Below are 18,222 nucleotides of genomic sequence, written 5' to 3'. Positions count from 1 at the left end.
GGGCGACCCAGCTGCGTCACTCGACATAATGAAGAGGTGACCCCCATCACCCACAGGAATGCTTACAATACTAAGGTTCAGTCTTGTTCATCCAATTTAGCATAAACCCATTTTGATCATGAGGTTTGATTGTATCCACTAATTTCTTTAATATCACAACCAGTCCCTTAGTTAATATATCAACCAGTACCTTGGTTAATACTTTTACATCTGTATTCAATAATGTAATAGGTCTATAAACCTCTTTACCCACAGGGTTGTTTCCCTTTTTAAAGCAGAAGATGATTTGACTCAAATGATTTATTAAATACTTCCAAATGTAGGGGCAGAAGGACCTTCCTTTATCTTCTATAAACTGGAAATGGAATTCCATCTGCTTCAGGAGCGAAGTTTCCAGATTTAACTGTATTTCTAAGATCCTTTTTTGTAATAGGGGCTTCAAACAGAGCTCAGTGCGTCAGATAATCCTGGGATTACTCAGACAAAGGCTTCTATCTCTAAAACAGTAATCTTATGAGCAGAGCAGTAAACCTCCAATCTAGGTTCAAATTCTCTCCTAATTCATTCTTCATCAAGAGTAATGCCAACTCTGTTTTAATTAGGTGATAAGAGTTATGTTCTTGTTTTGAGGACATCATATTTCTTGGTTTACTTGCTTAACAAAAATATCTTTGGCCAGATAAAAAATTCTTATACTGAGTGTTGTGAATTAGGATCTGTTAATTCTTTTTATGCCTTCCCCCATTTTACTGCTATTTTTCACCATTTTTTAATCTGTACATTAATTTTCCCTTGACACATTTCTTTTTTCCTAAGACAGACTTCATCTGTTGGGTAAGATGCAGGTTCAGCTCCTGAGCCTGTTCCATAAATGGGGGCCCGACATAGGATCAACTATTACATCCTAAATCTGGAAGGGGTTATTGAATTAATCTCAATATTAATTTGGAGTGAAATGTGGCTTTTTATATTTTTTATTGCAAATAGACTGTTACCTGGATTGCAGGGCGAGACGCACTGCTGTGCAGGTAGATTCCAGTTTTCCAAGGTGCATACTGAGTTTTTCAGAATCAGTCTTACACTCTTCTAGGGTTACACTGAGCTGTTCGTTCAACTGTTTTACACGATCAAGTTGCCTGAAATACATATGGAACAAAGCATTGGATCTTAGAAATCAGAAAGGTAATGTAATATTTCTTGCTCTGTCAAGCATAACTATGCAATCATGCACAAGATTGATTTTCTGATGCGCATTTTTCTACTTACACTTTTAACCACTTTATCTCAGACTCCATGTTGCTTGGATGTATTTCAGGAAGACATGATACTGAAGTCTGGCATCCAGGGAGACTCTGAATGTATTTTATGATACTTTGTATTGTTGGAATAGGAGTCTATTAGCAAGGAAAAAAAATTACACATCCCAATCATACAAAAATGTAAAAGTGTGTTTGAATGCATAATAGTAAAAGAAAACCCTTTGCCACCTGCGCTACCTATCAGATTTACTTACATGAACAAACTTATGCTACTGCCTTCTGAGAGCGCCAAGTTATATACAAACAATGAGTCTAACAAGTTGGACTTGCATTACTGCCACATAGACTATATTTATGAATCTACAGTGGGTACGGAAAGCATTCAGACCCCTTTAAATATTTCACTCTTTGTTTCAATGCAGCCATATGGTAAATTCAAAAAAGTTCATTGTTTTTCTCATTAATGTACACTCTGCACCCCATCTTGACTGAAAAAAAAAAAACAAATGTAGAAATTTTTGCAAATTTATTAAAAAAGAAAAAATGAAATATCACATGGTCATAAGTATTCAGACACTTTGCTCAGACACTCATATTTAAGTCACATGTTGTCCATTTCCTTGTGATCCTCCTTGAGATGGTTCTACTCCTTCATTGGAGTCCAGCTGTGTTAAATTAAACTGATAGGACTTGATTTGTAAATTTGTAAAGGCACACACCTTTGTATATAAAACCTCACAGCTCACAGTGCATGTCAGACGAAATGAGAATCATGAGGTCAAAGGAACTGGCCAAGGAGCTCAGAGACAGAATTGTGGCAGGGCACAGATCTTATGATAGAATCATAGAATCATAGAATCGTAGAGTTGGAAGGGACCTCCTGGGCCATCTGGTCCAACTCCCTGCTCAAAGCAGGATTCGCGAAATCATCCCAGTCAGATGTCTGTCCAGCCTCTGTTTGAAGACTTCCATTGAAGGAGAACTCACCACTTCTCATGGCAGCTTGTTCCACTCATTGATCACTCTAACTGTCAAAAAGTTTTTTCTAATATCTAATCTGTGTCTCCTCCCATTCAGTTTCATCCCATTGATTCTAGTCTTTCCTTGTGCAAATGAGAATAAAGTTGATCCTTCTACAATGTGACAGCCCTTTAGATATTTGTTTACAGCTATTAAGTCTCCTCTCAGTCTTCTCTTTTGCAAACTAAACATTCCCAAATCCTGCAACCTTTCCTCATAAGACAGGGTTTGCAGACCGGTCACCATTCTGGTCGCTCTTTTCTGAACTTGCTCCAGTTTGTTGATGTCTTTTTTAAAATGTGGTGCCCAAAACTGGACACAATATTCCAGATGAGGTCTGGCCAAAGAGGAGTAGAGGGAAATAATGACTTCACGTGATCTAGACTGTATGCTTCTGTTAATACATCAGCAAATTTAATCAGTTTACCCTCAATTCCTTCATCTAAATCGTTGATAAAGATGTTGAACAATACAGGGCCAGGACACAGCCCTGTGGTACCCCACTTGAGACATTCTTCCAACTGGATGTGCAGCCATTTACGACCACTCTTTGGGTCCAATCACTAAGCCAGTTATGAATCCACCTAACAGTTGCCTTGTCCATTCCATACTTAGTCATTTTTTCAATAAGGATTGTATGAGATACTTTGTCAAATGCTTTGCTGAAGTCAAGATATACTATATCTACAGCATTTCCTTGATCCACCCAATCAGTGATTCCGTCATAGAAGGAAATTAAGTTAGTCTGACATGACTTATTAGTTACAAACCCATGCTGACTCTGTTTAATCACTTCATTCTTATCCAGGTACTGACATACATGTTGTTTAATAATTTGTTCAAAGATCTTTCCTGGTATAGAAGTCAGACTCACCGGCCTATAGTTGCCTGGGTCCACCTTCTTCCCCTTTTGGAAGATAGGAACAACATTTGCTCTTCTCCAGTCTTCTGGCACTTCTCCTGTTCTCCAAGAATTTTCAAGGATTATGGAGAGGGGTTCAAAAATATCTTCTCCTATCTCCTTCAGTACTCTGGGGTGTAATTCATCTGGACCTGGAGACTTGAATTCATTTAGGTTAGCTAAGTATTTCCTCACTATCTTTCTGTTTATAGATATCCTGGATTCTTCTATTCCCTTAATAGGACAGTGAAGAACAGTTGATGTTACATTTCCTTTCTGAGAGAAAACAGATGCAAAATAGTAATTTAAAAGTTCGGCCTTCTCAACATCCTGTCTTACCATTTCATCATTTTCATCCTGTAAAAATCCTATAGCATCTTTGACTTTTCTTTTACTTTTGACATATCCCCAAAATCCTTTATTATTGCTTTTGACATCTCTTGCAAGCCTCAATTCATTTTCAGCTTTAGATAATCTGATTTGTGCCCTGCAGGTTCTGCAGACAGCATTATATTCTTCTTTAGATATGCCTACCTCTTTCCATTTTATAAACATTTTTTTCTTCCTTTTTAGCATGTGCTTAAGTTCTGTGTTCATCCATCCTGGTTTCCTTAAATGCTTCCTATTCTTCCCTCTTTTCGGAATTGTTAACAATTGTGCTTTGAGAATTTCATTTTTCAAGATTTCCCATCCTTCCTGGACATTTTTGTCTTTAAGGATATCCAGCTATTGGATCCCTCCAATTCTCTTTCTGAATCCCTTAAAATCTGCCTTTCTGAAATCTAACCTTGATGACTGAGTCTTCACAGGTCTTCCTCCTCTAGTTATCCAAAATTCTAAAATAGCATGGTCGCTACCTCCTAGGGTCCCAGCCACTTTTACCTCCTCAACCATTTCCTCCCTGTTTATAAGGATTAGATCCAAGGTAGCAGTTCCCCTTGTTTTCTCCCCTACCTTTTGGAAGATAAAGTTGTCAGCAAGAGAGGATAAGAATTTCCTTGACCTGTTAGTTTTGCCTGAGAGAGATTCCCAACAAATGTCTGGATAGTTGAAATCTCCCATGACAACTATGTCATATTTTTTGGAGAACTTGGCCATTTGATGCATAAAGAGCTCATCCATATCTTCAGCTTGCACAGGCGGCCTGTAGTAACTGCCTACAATGGTGTCCTTTCCATTGTTCTGTCCTTGTATTCTTACCCAAACAGTTTCCACAGAACTCCCAGTCTCTGAAGCTTCAATCTCTGTGCAGATATACGCGTTTCTAATATACAATGCAACACCTCCTCCTCGCTTATCAAGTCTGTTTCCTGCAAATAAGTTGTATCCTTCTAGTCTTGTATTCCAATCATGTGTATTGTCCCACCAAGTTTCAGTGATTCCAATGACATCATATTTCTTTTCCTGTGTTAGTAGTTCCAATTCTCCTTGTTTGTTGCCCATGCTTTGTGCATTAGTATAGAATCATTTTAGTTTGTGATTGGTTTCTCTTTCTCCAATATTTTTATTAATTAGATTCTTTTGTCTTTGTTCTTCCTTTCCACTTCTAATAGCAGAGTTCTCAATAGCATTTGTCAGGTGTATGGCTTTTTCTGGTCTTTTGCTTCCCTTCCCATGTTGATCTAGTTTAAAGCTCTCCTTACAAATGTAGCAAGGCGACTTCCAAATACATGTTTTCCAGTCTTCGTAAGGTGCACCCCATCTCTAGCAAGTAGTCCATCGTATAAGTAATTCACATCGTGATCCAGAAATCCAAATCTTTGCTGACGGCACCATCGACGTAGCCAGTTGTTCACCTGCAGAATCTTATTCCACCTCCTTGTTCCATGGCCATCCACTGGGAGGATGGAAGAGAAGACCACCTGCGCTCCCAGTTCTTTCACTTTCTTGCCTAAGTCTTCAAAGTCTCTGCAGATGGTTTCCAGGTCATTTCTTGCAGTGTCATTTGTCCCCACATGTAGTAGCAGGAATGGGTAGTCATCTGTAGGTCTGAAGAGTCCTGATATCCTATCAGACACATCTTTAATTTTTGCACCTGGAAGACAGCACATTTCTCTTGAAGTTATATCCGGTCTGCAGATAGCGGCCTCTGTTCCTCTCAACAGGGAATCACCCATGACCACCACTCTCTTTCTTCTTCACAACATTTTTCTTTCTCCATCCAGGAGGACTCTGAAGGCGTACAAGGTTGCTGTTTGTTGGCAAAGTCTTATCCTGATGTATTTCTTCATCGTTTTCCTGCGTGAGAGCCTGGTACTGGTTCCTGAGCAGTATGGGTGCTGACTGCCTCCTGATCCTCCTGCTTCTCTGGGTCACATGTCTCCATTCCTGTTTCTTCAGGTGCACTTCGAATTTCTTCTCTTTCTGTAACATGAAGAGATAATTCTGCTCTGTCCAAGAACTCTTCACCTTCCTTAATGATCTTCAACGTAGCTAACCTCTCTTCGAGATTTTGCAACTTTTCCTCTAACAGGGACACAAGCTTGCATTTGTGGCATTTGAAGTTTGGCTTTTCCACTGGTAAGTCTGTGAACATGTAGCAAGAAATGCAGCTCACCAAATGGCTCCTGGCCTCTTCCATATTGAGATTTCTTAAAAACGATGAAAGATGAGCCAAAATTTGCGCGCCTATCGGCGCACGGTTTTCCGATTTCCTCTTTTCAGCTGCAATGGCCAAAACCCAGTGATCGTTGAGCTCGCGGAGACTCTTCACTTATCCCAGAAGGCACTGGGAATATGCAAATTATCTCCTCAAGACTCTTCCCCTGGTTTTCCGATTTCCTCTTTTCAGCTGCAACGGCCAAAACCCAGTGATCGTTGAGCTCACGGAGACTCTTCACTTATCCCAGAAGGCACTGGGAATATGCAAATGATCTCTTCAAGACTCTTCCCCTGGTTTTCCGATTTCCTCTTTTCAGCTGCAATGGCCAAAACCCAGTGATCGTTGAGCTCGCGGAGACTCTTCACTTATCCCAGAAGGCACTGGGAATATGCAAATGATCTCCTCAAGACTCTTCCCCTGGTTTTCCGATTTCCTCTTTTCAGCTGCAACGGCCAAAACCCAGTGATCGTTGAGCTCGCGGAGACTCTTCACTTATCCCAGAAGGCACTGGGAATATGCAAATGATCTCCTCAAGACTCTTCCTCTTCCCCTGGTTTTATCAATGCTACAAAAGAATTTCTGAAGTACTCAAGGTTCATAAGAGCACAGTGACCTCCATAATCCCTAAATGGAAGTAGTTTGGGACCACCAGAAGTCTTCCTAGACCTGGCCGTCCAGCCAAACTGAGCAATCGTGGGAGAAGAGCCTTGGTAAGAGAAGTAAAGAAGGACCCCAAGATGTACCAGGTTGGAGGACATACAGTCATGGCCAAAAGTATTGACACTCCTGCAATTCTGTCAGATAATATTCAGTTTCTTCCTGAAAATGATTGCAAACACAAATTCTTTGGTATTATTATCTTCATTTAATTTGTCTTAAATGAAAAAACACAAAAGAGAATGAAGCAAAAAGCAAAACATTGATCATTTCACACAAAACTCCAAAAATGGGCCGGACAAAAGTATTGGCACCCTCAGCCTAATACTTGGTTGCACAACCTTTAGCCAAAATAACTGCGACCAACCGCTTCCGGTAACCATCAATGAGTTTCTTACAATGCTCTGCTGGAATTTTAGACCATTCTTCTTTGGCAAACTACTCCAGGTCCCTGATATTTGAAGGGTGCCTTCTCCAAACTGCCATTTTTAGATCTCTCCACAGGTGTTCTATGGGATTCAGGTCTGGACTCATTGCTGGCCACCTTAGAAGTCTACAGTGCTTTCTCTCAAACCATTTTCTAGTGCTTTTTGAAGTGTGTTTTGGGTTATTATCCTGCTGGAAGACCCATGACCTCTGAGGTAGACCCAGCTTTCTCACACTGGGCCCTAAATTATGCTGCAAAATTTGTTGGTAGTCTTCTGACTTCATAATGCCATGCACACGGTCAAGCAGTCCAGTGCCAGAGGCAGCAAAGCAACCCCAAAACATCAGGTAACCTCCGCCATGTTTGACTGTAGGGACCGTGTACTTTTCTTTGAATGCCTCTTTTTTCTTCTGTAAACTCTATGTTGATGCTTTTGCCCTAAAAGCTCTACTTTTGTCTCATCTGACCAGAGAACATTCTTCCAAAATGTTTTAGGCTTTTTCAGGTAAGTTTTGGCAAACTCCAGCCTGGCTTTTTTATGTCTCGGGGTAAGAAGTGGAGTCTTCCTGGGTCTCCTACCATACAGTCCCTTTTCATTCAGATGCCGACGGATAGTACGGGTTGACACCGTTGTACCCTCGGACTGCAGGGCAGCTTGAACTTGTTTGGATGTTAGTGGAGGTTCTTTATCCAACATCCGCACAATCTTGCGTTGAAATCTCTTGTCAATTTTTCTTTTCCGGCCACATCTAGGGAGGTTAGCCACAGTGCCATGGGCTTTAAACTTCTTGATGACACTGCGCACGGTAGACACAGGAACATTCAGGTCTTTGGAGATGGACTTGTAGCCTTGAGATTGCTCATGCTTCCTCACAATTTGGTTTCTCAAGTCCTCAGACAGTTCTTTGGTCTTCTTTCTTTTCTCCGTGCTCAATGTGGTACACACAAGGACACAGGACAGAGGTTGAGTCAACTTTAATCCATGTCAACTGGCTGCAAGTGTGATTTAGTTATTGCCAACACCTGTTAGGTGCCACAGGTAAGTTATAGGTGCTGTTAATTACAGAAATTAGAGAAGCATCACATGATTTTTCGAACAGTGCCAATACTTTTGTCCACCCTCTTTGTTATGTTTGGTGTGGAATTATATCCAATTTGGCTTTAGGACAATTCTTTTTGTGTTTTTTCATTTAAGACAAATTAAATGAAGATAATAATACCAAAGAATTTGTGTTTGCAATCATTTTCAGGAAGAAACTGAGTATTATCTGACATAATTGCAGGGGTGTCAATACTTTTGGCCATGACTGTATATACCAGGAAGGGATCCAGGATGGGGGACAAATACACCATGATAAGCTCAGGAAGGGGGACATATATACCTGGAAGGGGCCCAAGATGGAGGACATTGCTATGTAAAGGGGGAGGGGGGCAATACATATGTCCTTGTAGGATTTAGAACGCTACAAGAGCCGATATATCTGACCAACATACAGAGTTGGGGGCCAGGTCCAAATTTAGCACCGGGGCACATCGGACTCTAGTTATGCCACTGAATGCCAATAGAGAGGGGAATTACTGGCTGCTAGAACGTAAGGAAGATGCAACTTTATGTTATCTAATAAGATATATCACAAATGTTCATATATTCACATATGCTATTGATTTATGCAAAACAATTATTTTAATTATTAAATGTAATTTTCACATTTTTCGTTTTTTCTTTACTTATATCTTGGACTTTTGGACTTCTTGGTTACAGTTCTCTTACCTGATGGAGCTTAAACTCACTCAGTATGTGATGATGCTCAGATGTAAAACTATTTAGGTCTTCTAATTCAGGACTACCAGGGGACGACACAGTTGCAGGAGAAAGACCTTTATCTTGCAAAATGTCTTGTAAATGATTTATCTAGAAAAATAAAAAATAAAATAAAAAAATCCATGAAAGCTATATTATTTTCCTGTTGTAAAATGTTCTAAAAAGTAAAGTAACTCTTCACCTTCAATATTATTAACCCCTTAACCCCGGGCCATTTTCTGTTTTTAAGTTTTGGTTTTTTAATCACCTTCTTCCCAAAGTCATAACTTTTTTAATTTTTGGTCAAAATAGCCATGTGTGGGGTTTTTTTTTGTGGGACAAGTTCTACTTTTGAACAACACCATTGGTTTTAACATATCCTGTACTGGAAAACGGAAAAAAAAATCCAAGTGCACTGAAAATGCAAAAAAGTGCAATCCCACAGTTGTTTTTTGTTTTGATTTTTTTACCATGTTCACTAAATGCTAAAACTGACCTGCCCTTATGAGTCTCCAGGTCATTACGAGTTCACAGACACTAAACATGTAGTAGCAAAAATCCCAGCTGCATATTGGATGTCAGGGTGGTGACACTAGTAGTGGCCCACCCTATAGAAAACAAACTCCAAGAGGCATCAAAACAAAGAGGAGAATAAGCAGTAGCACGTGAATAGAGCAAAATCAAATATAAATTTTATTAAATATCACATTAAAAAAGAAGGTTTACAAAATACAGTAACAAGATACCAAGACAACACAAATACAGCAGGGTCACCCATCATAGGTGAGAATATAGTCAGGTATTACAGTGCCTTGCAAAAGTATTCGGCCCCCTGGAACTTTTCAACCTTTTCCCACATATCATGCTTCAAACATAAAGATACCAAATGTAAATTTTTGGTGAAGAATCAACAACAAGTGGGACACAATTGTGAAGTTGAACGAAATTTATTGGTTATTTTAAATTTTTGTGGAAAGTCAAAAACTGAAAAGTGGCAATATTATTCGGCCCCTTTACTTTCAGTGCAGCAAACTCACTCCAGAAGTTCATTGTGGATCTCTGAATGATCCAATGTTGTCCTAAATGAATAATGATGATAAATATAATCCAACTGTGTGTAATCAAGTCTCCGTATAAATGCACCTGCTCTGTGATAGTCTCAGGGTTCTGTTTGATGCACAGAGAGCATCATGAAGACCAAGGAGCACAACAGGCAGGTGCGGGATACTGTTGTGGAGAAGTTTAAAGCCTGATTTGGATACAAAATGATTTCCAAAACTTTAAACATCCCAAGGAGCACTGTGCAAGCGATCATATTGAAATGTAAGGAGTATCATACCACTGCAAATCTACCAATACCCAGCCATCCCTCTAAACTTTCATCTCAAACAAGAAGAAGACTGATCAGAGATACAACCAAGAGGCCGATGATCACTCTGGATGAACTACAGAGATCTACAACTGAGGTGGGACAGTCTGTCCATAGAACAACAATCAGTTGTACACTGCACAAATCTGGCCTTTATAGAAGAATGGCAAGAAGAAAGCCATTTCTCAAAGATATCCATAAAAAGTGCCATTTAACCCCTTCCTGACATCCGACGTACTATCCCGTCCACGGTACCCGGGCCCGTATGACCGTGGACGGGATAGTACGTCGGGCCCTTTAATGCGATACCGCGACTAAAGTCGCGGTGATCGCATTAAAATTCCGACGCCATCTCACCTTAGAAAAGATGGCGTCGGCATCCCGGGCTGCGATCCCGCCCCCCCGGCATCCAGAGTGCTGTGATTGGCTGTTCAATTCTGAACAGCCAATCGCAGCATTTCTCATTGTTTCAGCCAATCAGCTTGGCTGAAACAATGATGTCCTAGGCGGGGATCGAGTACCGATGTACTCGATCCTAGAGCCGGTGCCTGGCAACGCCAGGCACCGGCAAAAAGCACCCGGATTGGCGCGATCGCCGATCTGATCGATCGCGCCAATCGCAGTGCACAGCGGCGCTATATCGCCACTGTGCCCTGCCAGTACCGGCCAGGATCGGTGCTATATTAGCACCGATCGTGCTGGAGCCTGATGCAGGCCCAGCAGGGCCTGCAGGAGTTGGCTGGCGCGATCGATTAGATCGGCGATCGCGCCAACCACAGGGCACAGCTGCGGTCACCATGTGACCGCTCTGTGCCCTGCTGGTGACCTGGGCATGACCTGCCTAGTAATCGGAGCTGTGAGCTCCGATTCTAGGCAGTTGCCATGGTCACCAGGCAGATCAGGGATTGGTGGGATCGATGTAATCATTCGATCCCACCAATGACAGGTCACAGCAGCGATGTGACCGCTCTGTGACCTGCCCCCTGACCTGCCTCTGACCTGTCTGACCTGTCTGCAGGGGTCCTCAATCTAGCTGAGGATTCCTGCAGAGAGGTCGGACGCAGCTAGAGCTCCTGTGCTGGGTATTGTGGTGCCACAGCTTGTAGCATCACAATCCCTGCAGAAGAAAGAAGAAGAAGAAGAAAGAAAACTACAATTGTAAGTGTTAATTGATCCCTGATCCCCTGCCCAATCTATCTTCACCCCCCCAATCTATCTTCATCCCCCCTCTTACCCCCCTTCACCCCCCTTTTACCCCCCTCCACTCCACTTTTGCGCCACCTCCGTGCGCAGCCGGCGAGCGTTGATCGGTGACGCAGTTCACCGATCAACACTCGCGCTCGCTTTTTTTTCCTTAGCCCCCTTTGCGCCACTTCCGTTCACACATTCCGCAGCCGCAAAAGTTGGATAAGTGACACACGTCTCTTATCCAAGCTTGTGCCTGCCGTTTTTCATTTTTTTCACCCCCCTTTGTGCCACCTAACTACAACCCTAACTGTTGATCCCTGCCCAATCTATCTTCATCCACCCCAATCCCCCCATCCCCCTTCCCCCTATTTTTACCCCCCTCCACCCCACTTTTGCGCCACCTCCGTGCGCAGCTGCCGAGCGTTGATTGGTGACGCAGTTCACCGATCAACACTTGAGCTCGTTTTTTTTCCTTAGCCCCCTTTGCGCCACTTCCGTACACACATCCCGCAGCCGCAAAAGTTGGATAAGTGACACACGTCACTTATCCAAGCTTGTGCCTGCCGCTTTTCATTTTTTTCACCCCCCTTTGTGCCACCTAACTACAACCCTAACTGTTGATCCCTGCCCAATCTCTCTTCATCCACCCCAATCCCCCCATCCCCCTTCCCCCTATTTTTACCCCCCTCCACCCCACTTTTGCGCCACCTCCGTGCGCGGCCGCCGAGCGTTGATTGGTGACGCAGTTCACCGATCAACACTTGAGCTCGCTTTTTTTTCCTTAGCCCCTCCGTACACACATCCCGCAGCTGCGAAACTTGGATAAGTGACACAGTTCACTTATCAGAGTTTGCCGTTTCCTTTTTTTTTTTTTCCACCACCCCCTTGCGCCACCCCGTGCGCACATCCAGCAGCCTAGTTTTGATAAGTGACACTTATCAGCTAGGGCCTGCTGTTTTAGACTTTTTTCCACAGCTTTTTCTTTACAGAAAGTTTACACCAATCACTCCCCCCCCTCACGTACACATACAGTTTTCAATAAAGTGTACACCCAAGCACCATATTTACACAAAAATGTCATCAAATTCATCCCAACAGCGCTATTCAGTGGAGGAGGCATATGCTTTACTTGCCTCCAAAACTGATAGCGATTTGGATGACGATCCGACTTTTCTTTATTTTTCGGATTCTTCATCCTCTTCTTCTTCCTCTTCCCCCTCCTCATCTTCCTCCTCGGGTCCTGCGGAACCGCCACGCAGACGCTCCAGGACAGAAGATGAGGCAGCACCCACCATGCCCGCAGCTGACCCAGTGCTCCCCGTATGGACCTCGCCCCCCGAAAATTACGAGCCACTGATTCCTGATTTTGTGGCAGAATCAGGAATCAAGTTTGACACCACCGGCCTCACAGAAATTGACTTTTTCAAAGTCTTTTTCTCTGAGGATTTTGTTAACCTCATGGTGGAGCAAACTAATTTGTACACTCGTAAATTTTTGGAGCAAAACCCGCGTTCAACATTTTCAAACTGGTCTCCTGTAGACGCAGTTGAAATGATGCAGTTTTGGGGCCTGGTCCTCCATATGGGGATACTGAAGAAGCCGGAAATTCGGCAATATTGGAGTGTTGATATTTTATACAACACTCCAGTGTTCCGAATGGTCATGGCCCGGACGCGTTTTGAGGCCATTCACAAGTTTCTGCATTATACTGATAATGCAGCGTGTCCCGCACAAGATGACCCCAACTTTGACCGTCTGTTCAAAGTTCGGCCGGTCATCGAACACTTCAACAAAAAGTTTGCTGAAGTGTACGTGCCCCAAAGGGACATCTGCGTGGATGGATGAGTCCTTGGTTCACTTCAAGGGAAGGCTGCGATTCCGTCAATACCTGCCCAGTAAGAGGGCCAGGTACGGAATCAAACTCTATAAGTTGTGTGAGAGTACCTCAGGGTACACCCACAAGTTTAGAGTTTACGAAGGGAAGGACACCCGGATTGAACCCCCTGAGTGTCCTCCTTTCCTGGGAGTGAGTGGGAAAATTGTGTGGGATTTGGTGCACCCACTGCTGGATAAAGGTTATCACCTCTACACTGATAACTTTTATACCAGCATCCCACTCTACAAATCCCTCTCTGAGCGACGTACCGCAGCCTGCGGTACTGTCCGCAAAAATCAGAGAGGCCTCCCGAAGACGCTACTTGGGCAGATGCTCCGAAAAGGTGAGAGCAGAGCCCAATGTAGCGACCACCTGCTGGTGGTCAAGTACAAGGACAAGAGAGATGTCCATCTCTTGACCACCATACACGGTGATGGCAGTACCCTCTGCACTGTACAGGGTACCTCTACACAGGTCCTCAAACCGACATGTGTAGTGGGGTACAACAAAAAAATGGGGGGAGTTGATCTCTCCGATCAACTCCTCCAACCGTACAATGCACTGAGGAAGGCCAAGGTGTGGTACAAAAAGCTGGCCGTGCACATCGTCCAAATGGCAATGCTCAACGCATTCCTGCTGTCACAATGTGCATGCCCCAGCGATACGGCGTACCTTCATTTCCAGGAGGTACCGTGTTTCCCCGAAAGTAGGACCCCCCCGAAAGTAAGACAGGGTGGGGGTTACGGGGGGGTCCTTCAATGTAAGGCCTCCCCCGAATGTAAGGCAGGGTTGGGGGCCGCTGTGAAATGTAAGGCCCTTACCTTTGGGCCGCCGCTGTCCCCCATTGGGTCCCCAGGCTCCAGAGGTGTCCTCAGGTGCAGCTGGGCGGGTCCAGCGCTCATGGGGTTAACTCGCCGTGTTAACCCCGCAATCTGCCCAGCTCAACAGCTCATTGGCCGCCCATTCCCCACGTCACCGCCGGCCCCCGGCTCGAGCACTGATTGGTCCAGCAGCTCGGGCTGTAATTGGCCGCCCCAGCCCCACGTCACCGCTGTTTCCCTGCTGATTGGCACAGCGTTCCCTGCAGCACAGGCCTTCCACACCCACAGCCGCACCGCAGAGGAAAACGTCCAGCATTTAAAAACCAAGTAGGGAAACATGTACTGTATAGGGTATGGGGCTGTGTGCAGTGGGATACGGCACTGTTATGGGGTGTGGGGCTGTGTGCAGTGGGATACGGCACTGTTATGGGGTGTGGGGCTGTGTGCAGTGGGATACGGCACTGTTATGGGGTGTGGGGCTGTGTGCAGTGGGATACGGCACTGTTATGGGGTATAACAGCATGTTAATAAATGTTAATTTATTGGTTAAAAAGAAATTGTCATTTTTTTTCGGCTAATGTAAGACCTCCCCCGAAAGTAAGACAGGGTGGGACTTTTTGGGGTAAAATTAATGTAAGACAGGGTCTTACTTTCGGGGAAACACGGTAGTGGTTAAGGCCATGATGTTTGGCGCTCAGGAAGGAGCGGGCCCCAGTACTTCAGGAACTGAAGGTGCTCGTATTGTCCCAGGTCAGCATTTTCCGGGGGTGGTCCCGCCAACCCCAAGAAAAGGTAAGCCGCAAAAAAGGTGTCGAGTGTGTTACAAAAAAGGAATACGCAGGGACACCACTTACCAGTGCGACACCTGCCCCGAAAAACCTGGCCTGTGCATGAAGGATTGCTTCAAATTGTACCACACCTCCATGCACTACTAATTTACATTAGATTAGTTGGGGGCACATCTAGATTTGTTCATTGGGGGTCTAGTATCCAAAATGATGTCATATGTGGGGTTTTTTCCTGTTTAGGCACATCAGGGACTCTGCAAATGGAACATGACGCCAGCAGACCATCAAAGTCTGCATTCCAAAACAACACTACTTCCCTTTCGAGCCCCAATGTGTGCCTAAACAGTTTTTTCCCACATGTGGGGTACCAGAGTACCCAGGACAAATTGGACAACGACTTTTGGGGTCCAATTTCTCCTGTTACTCTTGGGAAAATTAAAAATTGGGGACTAAATGATCATTTATGTGGGAACAAAACAGGATTTTATATTTTCACGCCTGGGCATTATAATCTTTAGTGAAACACTTGGGGGTTCAAAGTGCTCACCACACATCTAGATAAGTTCCTTAGGGGGTCTAGTTTCCAAAATGGGGTCACTTATTGGGGGTTTCTACTGTTTAGGAACATCAAGGGCTCTGCAAATGGAACATGACGCCCGCAGACCATTCCATCAAAGTCTGCTTTCCAAAACGTCATTACTTCCCTTTCGAGCCCTGACGTGTGCCCAAACAGTAGTTTTCTCCCACATGTGGGGTATCAGGGTACTCAGGACAAATTGGACAACAACTTTTGGGGTCCAATTTCTCCTGTTACTCTTGGGAAAATTAAAAATTGGGGACTAAATGATCATTTATGTGGGAACAAAACAGGATTTTATATTTTCACGCCTGGGCATTATAATCTTTAGTGAAACACTTGGGGGTTCAAAGTGCTCACCACACATCTAGATAAGTTCCTTAGGGGGTCTAGTTTCCAAAATGGGGTCACTTATTGGGGGTTTCTACTGTTTAGGAACATCAAGGGCTCTGCAAATGGAACATGACGCCCGCAGACCATTCCATCAAAGTCTGCTTTCCAAAACGTCATTACTTCCCTTTCGAGCCCTGACGTGTGCCCAAACAGTAGTTTTCTCCCACATGTGGGGTATCAGGGTACTCAGGACAAATTGGACAACAACTTTTGGGGTCCAATTTCTCCTGTTACTCTTGGGAAAATTAAAAATTGGGGACTAAATGATCATTTATGTGGGAACAAAACAGGATTTTATATTTTCACGCCTGGGCATTATAATCTTTAGTGAAACACTTGGGGGTTCAAAGTGCTCACCACACATCTAGATAAGTTCCTTAGGGGGTCTAGTTTCCAAAATGGGGTCACTTATTGGGGGTTTCTACTGTTTAGGAACATCAAGGGCTCTGCAAATGGAACATGACGCCCGCAGACCATTCCATCAAAGTCTGCTTTCCAAAACGTCATTACTTCCCTTTCGAGCCCTGACGTGTGCCCAAACAGTAGTTTTCTCCCACATGTGGGGTATCAGAGTACTCAGGACAAATTGGACAACAACTTTTGGGGTCCAATTTCTCCTGTTACTCTTGGGAAAATTAAAAATTGGGGACTAAATGATCATTTATGTGGGAACAAAACAGGATTTTATATTTTCACGCCTGGGCATTATAATCTTTAGTGAAACACTTGGGGGTTCAAAGTGCTCACCACACATCTAGATAAGTTCCTTAGGGGGTCTAGTTTCCAAAATGGGGTCACTTATTGGGGGTTTCTACTGTTTAGGAACATCAAGGGCTCTGCAAATGGAACATGACGCCCGCAGACCATTCCATCAAAGTCTGCTTTCCAAAACGTCATTACTTCCCTTTCGAGCCCTGACGTGTGCCCAAACAGTAGTTTTCTCCCACATGTGGGGTATCAGGGTACTCAGGACAAATTGAACAACAACTTTTGGGGTCCAATTTCTCCTGTTACTCTTGGGAAAATTAAAAATTGGGGACTAAATGATCATTTATGTGGGAACAAAACAGGATTTTATATTTTCACGCCCGGGTGTTATAAACTTCTGTGAAGCCCTTGGGGGTTCAAAGTGCTCACCACACATCTAGATAAGTTCCTTAGGGGGTCTAGTTTCCAAAATGGGGTCACTTGTGGGGGGTTTCCACTGTTTAGGCACATCAGACGCTCGTCAAACGTGACATGGCGTCCGATCTCAATTCCAGCCAATTTTAGGTTGAAAAAGTCAAACGGGGCTCCTTCCCTTCTGAGCCCTGCCATGTGCCTAAACAGTGGTTCCCCCCCACATATTGGGTATCAGCGTACTCAGGACAAATTTGACAACAACCTTTGGGGTCCAATTTCTCCTGTTACCCTTGGGAAAACAAAATATTGGGGACAAAATGATCATGTTTGTGGAAAAAATATGATTTTTTATTTTCACGCCCGGGTGTTATAAACTTCTGTGAAGCCCTTGGGGGTTCAAAGTGGTCACCACACATCTAGATAAGTTCATTAGGGGGTCTAGTTTCCAAAATGGGGTCACTTGTGGGGGGTTTCCACTGTTTAGGCACATCAGATGCTCGTCAAACGTGACATGGCGTACGATCTCAATTCCAGCCAATTTTAGGTTGAAAAAGTCAAACGGGGCTCCTTCCCTTGTGAGCCCTGCCATGTGCCTAAACAGTGGTTCCCCCCCACATATTGGGTATCAGCATACTCAGGACAAATTTGACAACAACCTTTGGGGTCCAATTTCTCCTGTTACCCTTGGGAAAACAAAATATTGGGGACTAAATGATCATGTTTGTGGAAAAAATATGATTTTTTGTTTTCACGCCCGGGTGTTATAAACTTCTGTGAAGCCCTTGGGGGTTCAAAGTGGTCACCACACATCTAGATAAGTTCCTTAGGGGGTCTAGTTTCCAAAATGGGGTCACTTGTGGGGAGTTTCCACTGTTTAGGCACATCAGACGCTCGTCAAACGTGACATGGCGTCCGATCTCAATTCCAGCCAATTTTAGGTTGAAAAAGTCAAACGGGCCTCCTTCCCTTCTGAGCCCTGCCATGTGCCTAAACAGTGGTTCCCCCCCACATATTGGGTATCAGCGTACTCAGGACAAATTTGACAACAACCTTTGGAGTCCAATTTCTCCTGTTACCCTTGGGAAAACAAAATATTGGGGACTAAATGATCATGTTTGTGGAAAAAATATGATTTTTTATTTTCACGCCCGGGTGTTATAAACTTCTGTGAAGCCCTTGGGGGTTCAAAGTGCTCACCACACATCTAGATAAGTTCCTTAGGGGGTCTAGTTTCCAAAATGGGGTCACTTGTGGGGGGTTTCCACTGTTTAGGCACATCAGACACTCGTCAAACGTGACATGGCGTCCGATCTCAATTCCAGCCAATTTTAGGTTGAAAAAGGCAAACGGGGCTCCTTCCCTTCTGAGCCCTGCCATGTGCCTAAACAGTGGTTCCCCCCCACATATTGGGTATCAGCGTA

The 18,222-nt window shown here is 43.9% G+C and overlaps 1 protein-coding gene across 3 annotated transcripts in view; it reads right to left on the bottom strand.

The window, feature by feature from the left end:
* The window catches only part of USHBP1 (USH1 protein network component harmonin binding protein 1), a 174,306-nt gene that overhangs the window by 68,472 nt on the left and 87,612 nt on the right, over positions 1 to 18,222 (bottom strand). For all 3 annotated transcript variants that reach the window (XM_073547902.1, XM_073547893.1, XM_073547912.1), the window contains exons 6-8: positions 8,638 to 8,778; positions 1,267 to 1,394; positions 996 to 1,136 (exon numbers count right to left, since the gene is read on the bottom strand). In XM_073547902.1, coding sequence (XP_073404003.1) covers positions 996 to 1,136; positions 1,267 to 1,394; positions 8,638 to 8,778 — 410 coding nt within the window. The remainder of the gene's footprint in view (positions 1 to 995; positions 1,137 to 1,266; positions 1,395 to 8,637; positions 8,779 to 18,222) is intronic.

This window comes from Dendrobates tinctorius, unplaced genomic scaffold (assembly GCF_039654945.1).
Source record: "Dendrobates tinctorius isolate UK_male_01 unplaced genomic scaffold, ASM3965494v1 ptg000011l, whole genome shotgun sequence".
In the NCBI taxonomy this organism is placed as follows: domain Eukaryota; kingdom Metazoa; phylum Chordata; class Amphibia; order Anura; family Dendrobatidae; genus Dendrobates; species Dendrobates tinctorius.
Note: the sequence above shows the minus strand (reverse complement) of the source record. Positions and strands in the feature narration are given on the sequence as shown.